The sequence below is a fragment of the Vespa velutina genome, chromosome 7, assembly GCF_912470025.1.
Source record: "Vespa velutina chromosome 7, iVesVel2.1, whole genome shotgun sequence".
NCBI classification, from domain to species: domain Eukaryota; kingdom Metazoa; phylum Arthropoda; class Insecta; order Hymenoptera; family Vespidae; genus Vespa; species Vespa velutina.
In genome coordinates this window covers 3978906-3998157 of record NC_062194.1, presented here as the reverse complement: position 1 = coordinate 3998157, position 19252 = coordinate 3978906, and the positions used below count along the sequence as shown (strand labels likewise).

At 26.0% G+C, this 19252-nt stretch overlaps 3 protein-coding genes across 3 annotated transcripts in view; 1 reads left to right on the top strand and 2 right to left on the bottom strand.

The window, feature by feature from the left end:
• Positions 1-16863, bottom strand: part of LOC124950286 (dynein beta chain, ciliary-like) — a 22095-nt gene extending 5232 nt beyond the window's left edge. Inside the window, exons 1-49 of the mRNA XM_047496737.1 lie at positions 14417-16863; positions 14037-14270; positions 13842-13949; positions 13535-13757; positions 13268-13420; positions 12956-13167; positions 12565-12798; positions 12296-12499; positions 12040-12231; positions 11740-11949; positions 11403-11677; positions 11164-11282; positions 10735-11052; positions 10490-10541; positions 10180-10401; positions 9874-10102; positions 9699-9794; positions 9259-9605; positions 9012-9168; positions 8668-8900; positions 8300-8589; positions 8045-8193; positions 7717-7962; positions 7371-7595; positions 7084-7285; positions 6835-7001; positions 6320-6732; positions 5965-6235; positions 5602-5864; positions 5207-5517; positions 4990-5105; positions 4664-4875; positions 4368-4571; positions 4210-4281; positions 3927-4142; positions 3610-3847; positions 3281-3473; positions 3022-3199; positions 2785-2913; positions 2474-2693; positions 2225-2386; positions 1958-2104; positions 1722-1883; positions 1380-1616; positions 1092-1313; positions 774-1025; positions 557-683; positions 352-485; positions 11-248 (exon numbers count right to left, since the gene is read on the bottom strand). Of these exons, the coding sequence (XP_047352693.1) occupies positions 11-248; positions 352-485; positions 557-683; positions 774-1025; positions 1092-1313; positions 1380-1616; positions 1722-1883; positions 1958-2104; positions 2225-2386; positions 2474-2693; positions 2785-2913; positions 3022-3199; positions 3281-3473; positions 3610-3847; positions 3927-4142; positions 4210-4281; positions 4368-4571; positions 4664-4875; positions 4990-5105; positions 5207-5517; positions 5602-5864; positions 5965-6235; positions 6320-6732; positions 6835-7001; positions 7084-7285; positions 7371-7595; positions 7717-7962; positions 8045-8193; positions 8300-8589; positions 8668-8900; positions 9012-9168; positions 9259-9605; positions 9699-9794; positions 9874-10102; positions 10180-10401; positions 10490-10541; positions 10735-11052; positions 11164-11282; positions 11403-11677; positions 11740-11949; positions 12040-12231; positions 12296-12499; positions 12565-12798; positions 12956-13167; positions 13268-13420; positions 13535-13757; positions 13842-13949; positions 14037-14270; positions 14417-14551 (9949 nt within the window). The 5' untranslated portion in view covers positions 14552-16863. The remainder of the gene's footprint in view (positions 1-10; positions 249-351; positions 486-556; positions 684-773; positions 1026-1091; positions 1314-1379; positions 1617-1721; positions 1884-1957; positions 2105-2224; positions 2387-2473; positions 2694-2784; positions 2914-3021; positions 3200-3280; positions 3474-3609; positions 3848-3926; positions 4143-4209; positions 4282-4367; positions 4572-4663; positions 4876-4989; positions 5106-5206; positions 5518-5601; positions 5865-5964; positions 6236-6319; positions 6733-6834; positions 7002-7083; positions 7286-7370; positions 7596-7716; positions 7963-8044; positions 8194-8299; positions 8590-8667; positions 8901-9011; positions 9169-9258; positions 9606-9698; positions 9795-9873; positions 10103-10179; positions 10402-10489; positions 10542-10734; positions 11053-11163; positions 11283-11402; positions 11678-11739; positions 11950-12039; positions 12232-12295; positions 12500-12564; positions 12799-12955; positions 13168-13267; positions 13421-13534; positions 13758-13841; positions 13950-14036; positions 14271-14416) is intronic.
• Positions 15305-17262, top strand: LOC124950281 (alpha-1,3/1,6-mannosyltransferase ALG2). The gene is made up of 2 exons (XM_047496729.1): positions 15305-15682; positions 15800-17262. The coding sequence occupies exons 1-2, from the start codon at positions 15440-15442 to the stop codon at positions 16775-16777; spliced, it is 1221 nt and encodes a 406-aa protein (XP_047352685.1). The 5' UTR covers positions 15305-15439; the 3' UTR covers positions 16778-17262.
• Positions 16889-19247, bottom strand: LOC124950282 (splicing factor 45). The gene is made up of 4 exons (XM_047496730.1): positions 18846-19247; positions 18467-18775; positions 17953-18390; positions 16889-17874 (listed from the first exon to the last, which is right to left on the bottom strand). The coding sequence occupies exons 1-4, from the start codon at positions 18960-18962 to the stop codon at positions 17587-17589; spliced, it is 1152 nt and encodes a 383-aa protein (XP_047352686.1). The 5' UTR covers positions 18963-19247; the 3' UTR covers positions 16889-17586.
• Positions 19248-19252: the final 5 nt, after the last annotated feature.

Genomic DNA, 19252 nt, shown 5'->3' with positions numbered 1-19252 from the left:
GTTTTTATACCTTTATCATTGATATAAGGTTGAATAGCTTTAACAATTTCAGGGTGAATGTTTTCTTTATCATAATTATGCAATGCTGTAAGAAATGCATCTGCAGAACCCATCATTGCTTTACATGCTTTCCAACTTCTATCTTTTGGTATTTGACCTCTTGGAGAAAATAAAACCAATACTGCTTGTGCAACTCTTATAACTGCTTCTGGAGGTGAACCAAAAGATTTCAACTCCGTCAAATTGTTCTGAAATTAATTACCATTTAATTCTTTATTAAATATCATTAGATTTTATTACATAAAATATATTCTTTAATAATCGATGGTAACTAAACTACAATATATTCACCTTGTTTAAAGTATCTAATGCTGCTTCTGCTTGTTTTACAGCTGGTTCCGCCTTTGCTAAATCTTCATCACAACGTCTTTGTCTTTCTGTTACTGTTTCCTTTATTTCAGCAACTTTCCCTTCTTCTTCGGATACTACAAATAAAAAATATATATAGTTAATTATTTTATTAGATATATAATAATATAATTTTAATTTCACTCACCAAAAGCTTTTTCAACCTCAGCTTTGGTGTTCTCTGCTTGCACTTCATATAAAATTTGATCAGCTACTTCATTCTTTTTTTTCAAATCTACTTCTTGTACTGCCAACACAACTTTTAGCTTATCTACCTAAGAAATGGAAAATACGAAATAAAAATTTTACGACAAAAAATTCAAGAATATTTTTTTATTAATATCTTTTATTTAACAATATATTACTTGATCTGCGCAGCTATCTAATTTTTGTAAACCATTTTGAAGTCGTGTAGTCATACTTCCTATTTCAAATGTTTTCTCTCTCAGCAATTTAGAATATAAAGATATTTGTTCCAAAAATGATTTGGGCGTTGTATAATTATATCTTTTTTCATTTTGAAGATATAATTTCGATGTATCGTTTACAATCATATGAACAAAGGTCATAAATAAAGAAGCAGATTTTTTATATTCATTGGGTAATTCTTCAAGTTCCTATTAAGTTATTAGAAATGGATATTATAATTAACTTAATTTTATTATTATTACAATAATTTATACCTGCAAAAATCTAGTAGAAACAGATTGTAATGCTTCCTTAGGCCAGTCTTGAAACCAATTAATTGATGTACAATTAACAAGAGCTGGAAACTGTCTCACTCTATTTCTTAAAGTTGCACCAACTGGTGAAAAACAAAGCAAGCACTTCAAAAATCTACGAACACGTTCTATAAAAAATTTCCAACAATTCTCTTTAGAATCAATTTGACCTGCTTGTTTTACCTATTACATGGAAAAAAACATTAACTTTAAATCTTATTACTAAATTATTATCATTTATTTTAATACCTCATTTCGTACACCATTAACAATATTATCAACTTCTTCATCTGGAAACAATTCTGAAATTTCTCCAGATGCTAACATATCATTTATAGCTACAAGAAATTTTTCTTGTGCAATTTGAGAATCGGTCATCAAAAAAGCAATACCCATACTTTTAAGACCAGCTTTTAAATAAAGAGTGGCCAAATCAGATTTTAAATCACTTAGAGAATAATCTTTTTTCAATTGTATTTGGAATACCTACGTTAGAGAATTAAAATTAATTAAAGTATTAAAATTAATTTTTTCACATTGTATTATTATTATTAACTTAGAACATACAAGGATATGATAAGTAAAATATACCTCTAACGCCGATATAAATGCAGCCAAACGTGACAAAGATTGTTTCCCGCTACCTCCTACACCGACCAAGAGCCCATTTCCTCTTGGTGATTCTAATATTCTATTAATGCGACATACATGATACATTGCATCATCAAATAACACCAAGTTCATTGCTGATATCTATTATACAATTATATACACTTAATTTTCATAAAGCAAAATCATTATTAATATCTAATAAAGTAACTTATTACCAATTCATTATAACTCAATAATGCATCATCAAGTAATTTAATTAAATGATCCCAATCTCTGATTGGCATGTATTTAGATTCTCCAATTCCTTCAGCAAAATGACAATATATTATAGGTTTTTGAAGTACTATATTCTCATCAAGTTCCTAGATATAATTAAAATTATACAAGATTACGTATGAAAAAAAAAAAAAAAAGAAAAAATATATATATATATATATATATATATATATATATATAAACACAAAAAAAATTGTTTTTATTACAGGTATATTTTTACGAAGTATTTCTATCAACAATTGTTCATATATCTTTTTATCCTCAAAATTTACTAATTTATCTGAATATACTCGTGTTGATTCATGAACAAATAATCTCACAAGATGATTTGGCATTGGAATTGTATCACGAGTAGAATAAAGTATGCCCTGAAAATGAAATTCATTTTTTACTTTTTTTTTATTAATTTAATTATATTTAATATTCATTTGAATACAATAATTTATTTTTCTTACCTGAAAAATATTGGATAGATCTCTTAAATTAAATATATAATGAAATTTGATAGCAGTCGGTAAAAATGTTGTTACTATTTTAGTATGAAGACTCAATGCTGCATTAATTATTGGTTCTGTCATTTTTTGAACTAATATATTAATTTTATTATGTGGATTAGTTAGATGTTGTTCAAGCATTTGGCTATATATAGTTACTAATGCATCATAATGCGGAAAACTATTAATAATATATTATAATTTAATAGAGAAAGAAAGAGAGAGAGGCAAGATATAATATATTAAATATAAATAAGGTAAATTTATTGTACCTGACAGCAAATACAGCAAAATGTCTTTGCAAACGTGGATTTATTGTGAAACTTCCTACTGTTGGATTCATACAAGAAACATATTGGGTATTAATTATATCTTTCAGTATTAACTTCTCTCTGTCATACCTAAGTAAAAGTATTATTATATATTAATAATTTAAATGTTTAATTTTATATATTAAAATTCGTAATTATTAATTCAATTTTTTATAAAAGAAAAAATTATAAATTTACCAATGACCATAATCCATGTATTGTCTAATAAGTGTATGTGGTTGCACAGTTCCATAAGTATCTATTTCTGGCATATTCATATCATCTATAAAATAAACTAAAAGTTTTGTACCAGATGGACCATAACTTCGTCCTGACTTTTTTTCCAAATACTTCTCTAATATTTTTTGTAACATTTCTATGAAAAATTTTTATCTATATTTATATATATATACTACTCCAATTTTGTAAGATAACTTTTTTCTGTAATATAATTTACCAGATGTTGTATAATAATTAAGGGGAACATTTGCCGTATTATAATTGTCTGGTAATGTTCCTAACTTTTCAGAAATAATAATACTTTTTCCAGATCCAGCACTTCCAACTAGCATAACAGGTATTCTTTTTTTCATTAACAGATCTATAAAATAACGTAAACGTACAGTTTCCGCCGTGGATACAAGAGATGCCTGTAATATAAACATTTTTTTTAATTTACATTTAATCTATATATATATAATAAATTATATTCAAACAATATGTATTCTAACATATGATAATATATTAACAAATTAAATATATAAATATGTGAAATTTAATACACACTTGAATAGGAATATCCATGTCTAATTCAAATGGTAATACTTTAGATTCCCATGGTAGCCACTTTTTTGTTTCTGTGTCTATTAAATAATCAAAAACAGTACCAGCTGAAGGAAATCTAATTGTCTTAAATTCACTTTGCCACCATTTACTGAATTCAACTCGCCAATCTTTTAATTGATCTTCAAACATTGATGATCCAAAAGCCCAAACACAAGCAAATGCAAAGTACAGTTCATACCTTTTATAAATTGCACGTATATAATAATTTAGATAAGACGATTATACATAATTATTTTTAAATCAACATTAATTTTTACCATTCCTTAGGACATTCAGGAGGTACATTTTCTTTTATCAAAAAACAATCAAGCAAATTACAAAGCATTTGTAAATGACATATATCTGGTAAAGGAGTGACTTTCTTGAACTTAAACTTTAATGTTTCTAATGAAACTGGAATATATTTATCAAATAGTATTATTAAATTTGCTCGTTCTGAACTATCTCTTGTATCTGTCCAACTCATTACATATCTACAAACAATATAACGAATTTTCTAAGTTTAATATATATTTTAGAAATATTTTAAAATTTACTTACGGATTCCAGCCCAAATCTTGTGGATTTATATATAAGATACCTGCTCTAGATACAGTAGCTGGTGTTGCAGTTCTATAAGAATAATATACACTCATTTATTTTTATTAATAACTTTTGATATTTAATTTTATTTAACATATATATTTATTTAATATTACCTTAAGTGTGAAACTTCGAATAATAAACGCATTTGTTTCGTTAATGCAATTCTTTCATTACTTGCTAATGTTAAAACTTTATTATCATCCATTACAGTATTTAATGATTCAATCCACATTGGATCAATATCACCATCAAATACAATCCATTTAGGACCATCACCTAACATATTTGCTTGTTCTCTCATTAATATAGATATTAATCTGTGATATATTTATATAAGATAAAATTAGAATATAGATCGAAAAAATTAAATTCAAGTAATATTAATGCAAATAAACATTTAGAAACAAACCCATCCTTCCATTCTCTAGTTGAAGGATTAATAATACCAAACAATTCAGCAGTAGTTACAGCTTTTGGATTCAAATCATTATAATATGGTCTAAGTTTCTGATTATAGTAGGTTCTGTTTAAGGTTTTCCATACTTGCGTTTTACCTGTGCCAGCTAATCCTACAATAAAAACTGAATGTCGAACGTTGAAGAGTTCTTGTAACTGTACTACCTAGTAAAAAGGTTTTTTAAATAAAATTTTTTATCCACAAAAAAATCAATACAACATAGCATACATTCGTAAATACTTGAAATTGAAAATATGGCTGCGGGATTTCAAACTTACTTTTAATATAAATCCGTCCTCTGGTTGCATTTTTAAATCTAATGCAGCTATTCTTATTATTTGTTCAAAATTCATATCTCTTAATCGTGGTACTTCTAATGCTGGGAATAAATCACCTGAAGTTTTTGAATTTTATTGTTTATATTTAAATTAAATTAATAAAAGGATTGCTGCAAAATAAATAATTTATTCTTTCTCCTATTTGTGTAATACTTACTTATTAATCCCATAAAAACAGGTATATCATCTGTTATTATTTTTGGTATATTAAAATCTCTTAGTGCTCTCATTAATACTTGATCTTCAGCTCTTAAACGATCATCACGTTTTAATTTACCTGCTACAACCAAAACAGACTTAATAGCTCTTAAACCCCAATCATAATGATCTTGTTTAGATAAAAGTTCTCGACATAACATATACAATGTTATGAATTTTCTTGCTAATAAACGGGCATCTTGAAATCCTTCTGCTACTAGCATAATTTCGCATATAAGTTCAAAATCAGGTACAACCATAGCACAGGGACTAAGTATAAAAATTGGTGTGGTTGTTATTTTAGAATATATATAATAACAAATAATATTGTATTAGAGTCCTTATAAAATTTACCGAAATAGTGCTTTTAGATTTTCAGGTAATTCTGTTCTCCCAGCATAACCAGGATTCATTGTTATAAACATTCCAACAGAATCTACAAGAACTAATTCTTGTCCAAAGAAAAGGAATTTTATTTTTCGACTTTTGATAGCATCTAATACACATTTCACCTGTACTGCTACCACAGATAAAACTTCTACAGAAATCCTATTAAATTCATCAAAACAACCCCATGCACCAGTTTGTGAGAGTCCTTTATACACGTTTCCACATGACTATAATGTCCAAGAAAATTGCTTATTTTTCAATACATATATATGTGTGTGTGTGTGTGTGTGTGTATTAATTACCATAATCACAATATTATATATTTACTTTATAGTCCATTTGCTCTGAACAGTTAAAAACATACACCATTTGACCCAATGCTCTTCCTAAATCTTTAGTTGTTTCTGTTTTCCCAGTACCGGCCGGGCCAGCTGGTGCTCCTCCCATTATCAAATGTAAAGATTGTGTTAAAGTTATGTAACATCTATCTGTTAATGGTGTAATCACTAATCGTGGTACATTGCCCAAATATTCATATGCATATAAAAAACAAGCATCACAAATATTTGCATAACAATCATCTTTTATATCATCCCATCTGCAATGTAAATTTTTTCATTATTTTGTAAATCATTTTTTATGATCATCTATAAATATTTAACAATTTTGTAAATATCTATACCTATGTCTTAGTTGTGACTGCCATTGAAAATTTGATACATTATCTGCTTTCATAGTTATTAATTTGGCAACCACATCTCGTGCATGCACATCTATTGTACAGATAGTCATTATTTTTTGTCGATCGTTTTCATTAAGTTCACCACATAAAATTGTAATCAAAACATTAAGTTGAGAAATTTGTTTCTTCAGATAATCTCTGAGAGCATTTTCAAATCCTTCTTCTAATCGGCTAAATGCCATATTTACTTCAGTAGTCCACCATATTTGTGTACCACATAATGATGGTTGCCCTTCATAATCCATAATCCACTGTTCACGTGGCTTTTCACCATAAGAGATAACAGCTTGATGAATACGATGTTTTACAGATTTTCTCATTGCATTTGTAACATGATTTAACCAAATTTCAACCTAATAATTAATAAAATTAAAAATTGATGATATATAAAATACTACATTATATAAATATATTATATAGTTTCTTAAGAAACAGTAAAATATATATGAATATACCTTTCCACTACAGTCACAATCTCCATATATAGCCATTTCTTCACCATCTTTTGCTATCATGACAATAGCTATTTTTGTAATTTTCTCCTTCTCAGTTTTCCATTTAAGTTTAGCAACAGAATCATATAATTTTGCTAAATGTTTACTCACTAATTCTGGATTACTACCTACGATATTACATCTTTATTATATTAAATAAAACAAATATTTAAAAATGATTAAAACCTCTTGAACATTAAAATTACATACCATTACTGAGTATATCCAAAAGATCTGCAGAGGATACAAAATAAAATCTAGGATAAGCAAGTCTTTTTGTTTCAAGGTACTGGAATAATGCATTTTCACAAATATTTAACTCTTTTTGTAATTCTTCTAAACGTTCAAGAAGTTTAGGCTTATTAGTTGCTTTTATAATATTCGGTGTACTTAACATATCTTTTAAAAGATCCTAAAAACAATATGTTCATCTTATCATATGTTTTTACAAACAAATTTATATATTATCCATAAATAAGAAAAAGACAAATCATTACTTTAAAATCTCTATCTATTTTCTCAAAAAGTTTAGATTCTTCAGGTAGTTGACTTCTAATATCTTCTGAACCTATAAAAATACTTTCCAAATGCATCCATGCACGTTGAACATCAAACCATGCACTTATCACAGCATCTGCATTACTTAGTTTATTTTGCCAATCTAAAACTTCATCAAGAAAGTATGATACGTGTTTAGAACCCAGCATATTTTGTAACTGAACCTATAAAAATATTTTAAATTGCATACTTTAACAAAATGCTCTTTATTATATTTATTTTAGCAAAAAAAAAATCATTGAAGTTAATATAATATAATAATAAATATAAATATATATTAAAAACCTGATTGTCTTCTAGTGTCTCTATTATCTCTTCATCAACTTTTAATACATAAAGTTTTGTTCTTTCATGTAATTCCTTTCCAAACTCTAGTGTAGCCCATGTACTGTGTAATTCTTTCAATACTTTTTCCATTACCATTTCTTTTACTGCCTTATCTACAATTTCTTTAACTTCTTCTTCATACTTATGAAGTTCTAATTTTAACAGATCTTTTAATATTGTTTTGTCATCCATAGTAAATCTTACCTAAAATTATATAATAATAAAATATTAGATACGTCTTATAAACATGACAAATAGAAGATATTTTAAAGATAGTATTGTATACTCCAGTCTCAGCCATTAATTGTAACCAATGTCTGTCTTTAATAGCTGTATTTTTTAATTCTGATACTGCTCTTAATGATGACATCATATTTTTCAATTGTCCTTCTATTTCTATATATAAATTCCAATTTCTTGCATCCTTATCAATTTCTAAGAATTAGAATTAGAATTATATAATGAAGATATGAAGAAAAAAAGAACTAAAACATCTTCTTTTTTAGGCAGGCTCTCTGAAAAATGTCTAATTCATACTCACGTCGAAGTTCACGAATAAATTTTTTACACTCTAAATCTGTTCCTTCCACATCAATTTTTTTCCAAATTGTTGTTTCCCATTCATCTAAACTCGTTCTAATAATATTTACATAATCCCATAACATCTTAACAAGTTTCAATTCTCTTCTAGCTTGAACAATATGTTTAAATTCTTCTACACGGTGTTCAAATATATTGGCTGTTTTTTTAAGATCATTCAATTCATTTTCAAATTTCATAATTTCTACGTTTATATCATCCATTTTCTTATAAACATCTGTGCAGGCCAAACTAAAGGATAATATTTCTTATTAAAAATAATTTCAATTATATATATGAAATAAAGAATTATAAATTACATAACATTACTTGAATATTTCATTGACATGAAAATCTGAGAGAAACTTTTGTTGTTTTAAATCATAATAACTTAGACGTTTATTCAATAAATTTATTTGATGAGACATTAATGGTCCAACAACTTGTTTTATTTGTGCAGCTTGTTTCTTCACCGTGGTCCATAATTCCGGTAATTCAAGTAGCCAATCAAATGTTTTATCATCAAGTTTAACTTGATACTCTTTAAGAAGTTCTATTGTCTCCTGTAATATATTTTATATATATGATAATATAAAAATATTGGATATAGTTGTGAGAGATTATTTTTTTTATAAGTTTGTAACATTATATTTAAAAAACTGATACATATATACCTTAACAGGTTCAAACATATCATCAATTTCATATTGTCGATCTCTGATTTCCTTAAGAAAATATATAGTTTTTAATAAATCTTCATAATCATCTTCTTTAATAGGTTGACTAAATTTGTTACTAGCTTCATTTAAAAATATTGATAAATTTTTCAGACTATAAAAATAATAATATGAAGGAAATAGTAAAATAAAGATATAACTGATTTTTATAAACATTAAAAATGAATATATAAGTCATATTTACTCTGTATTAACTCCTTCCATAAGATGATGTTTTAATACATTTGCCCATTTACAAATGACATTAAGGAGATTTTGCTTAAATGGTTTCAAATCTATTTTGAGCCAACATGATAAAATATGTTCATCCTCAATTTGATCACATTCCTTATAAAGATCCATGAAAAAGTTTATTTCTCTTTTGTAATCTGCTAAAATAGGTGTCCTTTCTTTCAAAGTATCAGGTAAATTATCACTTAATCGAATGATTATATCTTTTTCTTCTTTTGTGAGTTTTCGTCCAAAGCGTAAAAATAAATCTAAATAATCTTTTTTATCATCCAGCCAGAGCCAAGAGAAAGGTTTAAATGTCTATATATATATAAGTAGATATATAATAGATTAGTTTATCAAATTTGTATACACTTGTTATAAGTATTTTTAATTTCTTATATAAAAAATTACTTCGACATATTCTTCTGCTTTAAATAAACCTAGTTTAATTCTATTAGATGTCTCTTCTAGCATAAAACTTATATTTTCTTCTTCTGTCATATCTATCTACATTGATCAGAAGAAATAAAACTTTTAAAGATTAGCATAAAATAATTGAAGAATGTATAGATATAATAATAAATACCCCATAATGCTCTCGCTCTTTAGCAATATCAGGATCTACGCGTTTAATTAATGTAGCCATTTTCATAATATCTAGCAAGAAATCCTCATAAAAAGCGTAAAAACCATTTGGATCATCAATATTAATAGAAGGTTTAAATACCAAATTAGAATTATCCAGAGATAGTTGAATTTCAAAGAGTGGCAAAGCATTGCATTCAGGATCAGTTTCATCAAGAATATAACACAAACTTTAACAAATTTTAATATAATTAATTTCTCGTTAAATCATAAAAGATATATCTAATGGAATAACATTATAATGTACCTTGTAGAAACTGTTTGAACCAAACCCTCATATATTAAATTATCCACATATGCAAGATATGGTTTCCATTTTATTTGACGCTGAGCTTCAAGTTCTGCTTGTAGCGCAGCTTCTTCTTCTGTCAGTTCAATATCTAATTCAACTACCTCAGATTCTTCAGCTTCTACATCATCAATGAGTTCTTCTTCTATTAAATCAGTAATTTCATCTATATCAATTCTCCTATAAAAAAAATATAAGACAATATAGTTTATTATAAAAATGTATACACACACACACACACATTGCTTATTAGATATGAATTATTTACCTTTCTTCAGTTGGTGAAACATCTTCAGTTTTAATATCTTTTAATTGTTCATCTACATAAAAAATTTTAATTTTTAATAATAACATATAATAAATCATAATAAAATAATATTTATTCTGGAAGAAATTAATATAATATATATATATATCTATATATATAATCTATATATATATATATATATATATATATATATATATATATATATATATATATATATTATAAATTTATTTATTACTCATATTTACCCATGTCTAAGTCTACATCATCTTCTTCATATATAGACTGAGGCATTAAATCAAATAAAAGTTTATAATTTTCTTCCAAAACATGATTTAATTCTTTAACAACAAGCTCTATTTCTTGGTATCTCTTTGCAAATTTTTCTTCACGTTCTTCAATTGCAAGTAGATTTTCTTCCTTTAAATCTTTTCTTTCAAGAATTGGTATTAATGCCCAAGAATAAATTATTTCTAACAAAGCACTTATATTTTCTTGAACTTTAAATATTCGAATATATAATTTTCGTGTAAGATTTAATAACTGTTCTATGTATTCTGGTACTTCTGTGATGATAAATTAAATAATATAAAACAATATTTTATTTGAATTAATGATTAAATTAATATAAAGTTATGAAGAATATATGTTTACAATATTTTAATTGTTAATATTACCTATAGAATTCCAATTATAATTAATTTGACCAAATTCTATCAATTTTTCTATTTCTTCTACATCATCCTTTACCAACTGATATTCAACAGGTGAAGTGTGTTTTTGCAACCAATTATACCTATAATAGATAATAAAATCATATAAAATTATTTCATATTATATTTTTTTACTTATCAAATCATGTTAATTTTATTCAATTTATGTTTTTATGAAATAACTTTTATATATATGTACATACCAATTTATAATCAAATTTAAATTACAAGTGGTTTCAAAAAAAAATGTACTTCTATTATTCAAATCAATAAGTTCATCAGGTAAATCTAATTTTTTCAGTATAATTATATCCCGAATTTCTTGCAGCATTGCAGCCAAATTAGAATCAAAATTTAATTCTAATAAATTTTCGTCATTGACTTTTAATAAAGATTTTGATAAATGTTCTTCACATCTTTCTGGAATTTTTTCTACCCATTCTGTAAAGATGTCATGCTCTAAAGTATCTATAAGATTCTTAAGCAAAAAGTATCATGTTAGTATTTTATTCTAACTGAAATGTAACTTTTGTATTGTACCTGAAGTTCATCGTATTTATCCCTTATGTCAAGATTTATTCTAGACACTATCAATGGATGGTCTACTAATGATGCACACTCAATAGGATAATCTATTTGTTTTCTCATATTATTTAAAAAAGACAAGGCTTCAGGAACAGAATGTAATTTCTCATGTGTAATATTATTTTCTGATTCTGTATTTGTATGAAAGTAATGGTCTATTACGATCTATATTAATATAATGGAGTATATATTCATTATTTGTAAAACAAATATTAAAAATTATTTTTAAATATTAATAATTATTGCGAATAATACTTTAATATTATCGTATTCAGTATTTATTATTTCTATCAATCTATTATAATTATGCCATAATTGTTCTATTAAAATCGGTCGATTAGCAATAGTTCCCATTATCCATATGAATCTAAACATAGATTCTATATCATAACATTCCATGAATGCTTGGCTGAATATGTTAACCAATTTTCTATCCAGGATTTCTACCTGAAATCGTAATATTGTAATAATTTTTTCATTATAAATTCAAGAAAAGAAAAAAATAACTTACATTTTCTTGAAATCTAGACCAATCATTATTAAAACCTACATCTTCTGGTGTTAAAATGCTATATTGAACATCAGCAAATTGACGATACATTTTAACAAAATTCTCATGAATTTCATATATCATTCTATATAAAATGTTTCCTTTTAATCCAGCTATTTCTATTCTTTCTAACTTAAGATATTCTTGTACTATCTCAAAGAAAGCCTGAATAAAAATATAATAAAATATATTATGATTTATTTTCAAAAAGTAAATTACTCTCGTCAAACCTGTAATTCTTTTAAACGTTTGTCAAATTTACGCAATCTTCCAAATATTAATTTATCATGAAAATTCCACAAAATTGGTTCATTAGGAGGTTTAAAATAAGAATCCACTTTATCACGAAAAATTTGAAATATATCTTGATGATAAATTATAATATTTTTTGTTTGTTCCAACCGTTTTAAATTATCTTCAGCATCACCCTCAAATAAAGAACTTGGATCCAAAAATTTATTAGCCTGACGAACATATAATAAATAACAATTTGTAGATCAATAATTACACTTTTAGAAAAACAATAGTGTTTAGAAAAACAATAGTGTTTGGATTTTATTATTCATAAATATTATTTATAAATGTTTAAAATTGAAATTATGAATATTAAAATAAATGTACCTCAGCTATCAATAAATTTGAAATCATTGATAATAATCGAATAATACGTGTAGTAGTACAATAGTATTTGGAATTTGACCATATTAAACAAACACAATGCATTAATGGCTTCAATAATGGTTGAATATCTTTGAACTCTGTACTCTGTATTTTATTTAAATAATATTCAAGTGGTTTTAAATGCATCCATATATCACGTGCCTCAATTATAGCTGAAGCAAATAAAAAAATACCATTGAATATAAAATCTTCCATAAAATTGAATTACTATTTAGCTAATTATAATTGTTTTATATAATTTAATGGACTAACCAGCAATAACATTTTTCCATATAGTTTTAAAATATTCAGAATATGGACTTTCAGTCAATTCAAGTATAGAACCCATCTTTTTTACTCGAGGATCCTTTATCTGTTGATAGATAGATTCTAAATTTTTAATTCTTTTAAACCAAAAATCCAATTCTAAAAATAGTATAATTAAATCTATAAAATATCGGTTTGGTATAAATATATCATAAATATTAAAATTGTTAAAACAAAAATATTCATAAATGTTAGTCAAAATATAAAGTGTACCATCATTAGGCAAAAGATAATCTGAACTTAGAAGTATTCCTTCTTCATCAAGAATTTCATTTATTTGTGAAGTCCATTTAATAATTATACTTTCAATATTACTTCTTAATTTAACATTAAACTGTACATCATCATTTTGTTGTAATTTCCATTCTTCTTCAAAAATTTTTTCTATATCAATTGGCATAGATAATATTGTTTCACCAAACATTTTTCCTTTTATCTAAAGGACATAAATAGGATATAAGTTTTAATGATTATAGTAAAATTAATTTGAAAATCAATTCATATATATGAATAGATATACCTGATAAAGTAAACTTCTAAGGTCATAAACATGCTTTTTCACATCTTCCTTAGCAATAAGAGGCCATCCAGTATGATTGATTGGATTTGTTAAAATTGGTAAATAAACCTATGAATATAAAAAAAATATATTACATAATAATATAATAAATATTATAATACAAATGAGAAAAATTTACTGTTAACAAATTAATACCTCTTCTATTAAAACATCTGCTTCTTCAATAGGTTTCGGTGCCATATCACCTAGTATAAGCATTTCTCTATAATTATATTTTGTAATTTTAATAGGTTCTCGTTTAATAAAATATGAAGATTTAACTCGACTAGGTGATTCAATTCCAAGAAATGGAATGAGAGCACCGGCTGATGTAAGTTGTATAGTTAAAATCATATTGGATGGTATATTAAAGAACTTGAGAATAATATCCTGAATTAATGTTAAAGTTAATTAAAAATATTGAAATGTATAATTTTTCACAAAATTATTATTCTTTATATCCATATAGGACATCGAGATTAACGATCTTTTTAAAACGATTCTTTTACATATCCTTTATATAATTACGACTTTACTTTAAGATCTTCACTTCCTAATAACTTCATCCATGCATCGGCTTTTACTTTTCTGGAAAGTGATAAATACTTATATATAAAATCAAATAATTCATCTTCCTCTTGTTTCTTCGGCTCATCTTTTTTTCCACTCATATTTTTAAATATCAATAAAATGTAATTTAAGTTCTATAATTTATTAACTTTTATAAGCGATAAAGTCAAGTAATGCCATAACGCCGTAAAAAAGTAAAATGAAGTTGGTTGATAAAGTGTAATAAAGTCTACTCGATGTAACTCGTAATAACTAAATTTGAAAATTATTGTTTTCATTTCGAAAATTCCTTCTTAAGGCTATTCATCACCTTTTGCTCATAGCATATGCGATTTCAATGATAATTATGAAAAAAAACATGAACTGCAAGCGCAATAAGGAAATATCTACCCAAATATATATACGTTTATTGCATTGATGTATAAATTTATGTAGATAATATACTTTTCACGCATAGCCTAACAATCGATTTAGTGTATGATAGAAATTTTTGTATGTAACAGTGCATTTGACAAAAGCAAAAAAAAGAACATATGAAAAGTGTTTGTTAATCGTACAAACTATTATATATAAACCATTCTCGGAAAAAACACCTTTTTTTGATACGATTATTTTCAAAAAAAATAAAGCTTTTTCAAAAGTTTGAAAAGCTATGTCGAGTTAAAATCTTCATCTTTAAAATGGGGCCTTTTACATCAAAATTAATCAAGAATTACAGCTGGACTTATTGTTTGCGTAAATCATTATAAAACCAGGAATGATGAATTTTGCTTTAAATAATTCGCGCGTTAAAATATCACTGGTCACACGCGAATGAATACGAATAGATAGATGGCGTTGAGGATTATGTTTTTTTCTGAATATACTTAAATGTACATATTCTTGAACTAATACTATAGTCAAAAATCAAAAATTAGAAAAGAGATAAGTGGAAACAAGGAATTTTTTTTATGACAAAACGTGGAATTGTCATTTAAAAGTATTGTAAAATGACTCGTATAATATTTTTGCATCCAGATCTTGGAATTGGTGGAGCCGAAAGATTAGTTGTTGATGCTGCTTTAGCTTTAAAGAAAAATGGTCACGATGTTTCTTTCGTGACAACTCATCATGATCCGGATCACTGTTTTCTTGAAACAAAAGATGGTACGATTCCCGTTACAGTTGTTGGTAATTGGCTACCAAGACATATTTTAGGCAAATTTTTTGCATTATGTGCTTATATTCGAATGGTAAGTTAAAAACAATATGTATCTTGTAATTATAAATAAAAATAAAAATTTATAAATAAAAATTTATATATAAATATATATAAATATATATATATATATATTACAATATTTTTCTAGGTATATGCTGCAACTTATATATTATTTTTAAAAAACCGTCCAGAATTAGTATTTTGTGATTTAATTTCAGTATGTATTCCTATTCTTCGACTACGCATTCCCCATATCATATTTTATTGTCACCATCCAGATCAATTACTTTCTATGCCTGGAGGTTGTTGTAAAGCTTTATATCGTCTTCCTCTTAATTATTTAGAAAAAATTACGACTGGAATGGCTCATAAAATTTTTGTAAATAGTATATATACTCGTAATGTATTCAAATCTACATTTAAGAGTTTATCTATCGAACCAGAAGTTCTATATCCTTCCATTAATACAGACTTCTTTGATAAAACAAGAATAGTAGTATTAGAAAGAGTATTGAACAAAAAATTGCCAGATGATAGCATTATACTTTTATCTATTAATAGATATGAGAGAAAAAAAGATTTATCTCTTGCAATAGAAACACTCGTCTATTTGAAAGATTCTTTAACAGAACAAGAATATAAACGATTATATTTAATTATGGCCGGTGGATACGATAAACGAGTTGAAGAAAATGTTGAATATTACTTGGAATTAATAGAACTTTCTGACGAATTACGCCTTACAGATAAAATAATTTTTTTACGTTCTCCATCAGATATTTATAAAGTTTCTCTTTTAAAACACTGTGATATTTTGATATACACACCACGCAATGAACATTTTGGTATAGTTCCATTAGAAGCTATGTACATTGGAAAACCTGTAATTGCCCATAATTCTGGTGGTCCAAAGGAATCAGTTATTGACAAAGTTACTGGATATTTAGCTAATGGTTCTAGCGAAGAATTTGCTAAAAAGATTAAATTATTAATAAAAGATCCATCGCTTATAGAAACGTTTGGTAAAGCTGGCAGAAAACGATTTCTTGCAACATTTAGTTTTACAGCATTTAGTAATCAGTTAAATAAAGCAGTAGATGAGCTAATTAATTTTAAGAAAGATTAATTTAATTAACTATTATCTAGTACTTTTTTTTTTATAATACATTATTTATTATGCTTATAAAATAAAATATACATATAATGCATTTATAAAATAAGTGAACCAGTGTTTTAATTTTTTGAGGCACTTAACTACATCAAATTAAATCAATTAAATGAAATGTTCTTACTATTTTTATAATTATATTAAAAATGAATATGATACTTTAAATTATAGATGATAAGTTTCTAAAGAAGCTTATGTAAAAATTATGTATACTATTTCTACAAAAGTGTGCAAAGGTTGTGAAATATTTAATATAAGAAAAGTTCAATAAATAATCTATACATTGCACTTTTCTTCTTTATGCTGTATTTTACTTTGATAAAGTATAATAAAAAATTGTTATCAGAAAAACTATTATGTATGTAGAATATTTAATGCAGGAATGAAACCAAGTCTTACAATTTAATAAAAAAAAAAAAATATGTTAAAGTTAAAATAATGAAGTATGTACTGCCTTACTATTTTACTTAAAAAAATCAAATCTTTTTTTATGTATATATATATATTCTATATATATTGGAGTAAAATTCATTTTTATGATTTCCATATTTTTTTTTCTTCAAAACGTAAACAAAAGCCATTAAACAATATTAAGATTCAACTGGATATTAACTCATTTTTGTCGTAATAGTTGTGGGCATAGTAATACCGTTTTAGTCGGAATTATTTTCGTTCGCATTTTCGAACGGGTGAAATAGTTTAAGTTCGACAAGAAAGAATTAATATAGTATATATTAGTATAATTTCTATGTTCAATATTCTTATCATTAATCCATTAATTGCAAACTGTCTAATTTTTCACTAGAATAAAAACCTGCTTTAACTTGTCTACCCCCAAAGAATCGTCCATTTAAATCAACGACAGCCTTAATAGCACTTTCTATTCTTTTAAATTCTACAAAAATACGAACTGCATCCTCTGGAGTTGCTTCAATAACTTCATGAATAATTACACGTGCTACATCACCATATTTTGTATTACATTCATCTTTCACTTCTGGCTCTAGATCATCATCTACTTCTCCTGGTCCAACCATATTACGTAGCAATACAACCTAAAAAAAAAAAATATTTTTTTGTTAAAAATAAATTGAAGGAAATTAAAAAAAAAATATATAAATATACTGAATTACTTTGCTTGGTGATTTCATGATTTCTGTAATACTTGGTTCTTCTTGCGAAGGCTGTGGCTGTGATGTCTGCTGCTGTAGAGGTGGTGGAGACATTGAAACTGGAGGTGGTGGTGGCATAAGCTGTTCTCTTTCTCCAACAATTCTGCCACCTCGTTTACTTGTCTTCTCTACTTGTAATGCTACAGACATGCCTTGTTCTTTTTTACCTAAGCCTTGTCCTTCTTTAAAACCATATTTAGCCATAATTTTGGCAGCGACAGATGATGTAGCATAACCTAAATTAGAAGGCTGTCTTGGTGATGGCGATGATGCTGAAAGTTCAGAACATTCTTGTAACGAAGGAGGAGGTGCTATAGCAGCACCACCAGCTATGCCCCTAGATGTTGGAGTACGTTCTTCGTCTCTTTCTGGAGGTACTAAAGTATTATTTCCTGTTGCCTAAAATAATAAATTGAATGTTAAAATTGTATACAATATTTGATTTATTTATTACTTAGCACAATTTATTTATTACTTGTGTATCTTCAAAACGTGTATTATCACGCCGTCTTTTACGCATTTCAGTTTCTTGATCATGTTCTCTATCTCGAATATCACGTAATTCTTTGACTACTTTTTCGTACTCATTCGGCCACATAGGATCATATTCATTTATAACATTCCAGTCAAATTCACTACCAATTCCAATACTACCTGTATTATTTGTTGTAAGTGGATTATTATGTAAACCATCATCATCCTTTTCAATATCTCTAGTCTTTGATTTCAAATCTATAACTGGTGCTAATACAGCAGTAGCTTTTCTATACTGTTCACGTTTTGGCTAAATATATAATAAATAATATAGTAATTAATATTTTAATGTATCTTACTTTTGGCTGTTTACCATTTACCTGTGTAGTTGCAGCTTTTTTTAATTGAAGTTGCGATTGTAACAATTTTATACCGGACGACCACCCGGCAACTTTTTCAGAAGTTCGATGTTTATCAAAATCATCGTACAAAGACATTGTATGATTCTTATTTATGTATCAATAGCAATTTACACAATACTAAATGTTAAAAATATAAGTATGATAACATAACCTTTAAGTGCATCAAAACACTAATACATATATCTATTTAATAACTTGATTAAATCCTCCGGTTTAAAATAAACATTCATAATATTTATAAGATACAATTTATAAATCATCTAGATTTATCAATGTAAAGATATTTCGCTATTTTTTCGATATACTCTAAACGATTTTGACGTACAAAATGATCTATATCTTTTAATTTCGTACTTTCAAAATCA

What these genes read in the sequence shown, in the direction of transcription:
- LOC124950281 (XM_047496729.1), top strand. Translation starts at nt 15,440, where the DNA reads ATGACTCGTATAATATTTTTGCATCCAGATCTTGGAATTGGTGGAGCC. An exon ending in TATGTGCTTATATTCGAATG is followed by an intron (nt 15,683 to 15,799) that starts GTAAGTTAAAAA and finishes ATATTTTTCTAG; the next exon opens with GTATATGCTGCAACTTATAT.
- LOC124950282 (XM_047496730.1), bottom strand. Translation starts at nt 18,962, where the DNA reads ATGTCTTTGTACGATGATTTTGATAAACATCGAACTTCTGAAAAAGTT. An exon ending in CACGTTTTGAAGATACACAA is followed by an intron (nt 18,391 to 18,466) that starts GTAATAAATAAA and finishes TTATTATTTTAG; the next exon opens with GCAACAGGAAATAATACTTT. An exon ending in TCATGAAATCACCAAGCAAA is followed by an intron (nt 17,875 to 17,952) that starts GTAATTCAGTAT and finishes TTTTTTTTTTAG; the next exon opens with GTTGTATTGCTACGTAATAT.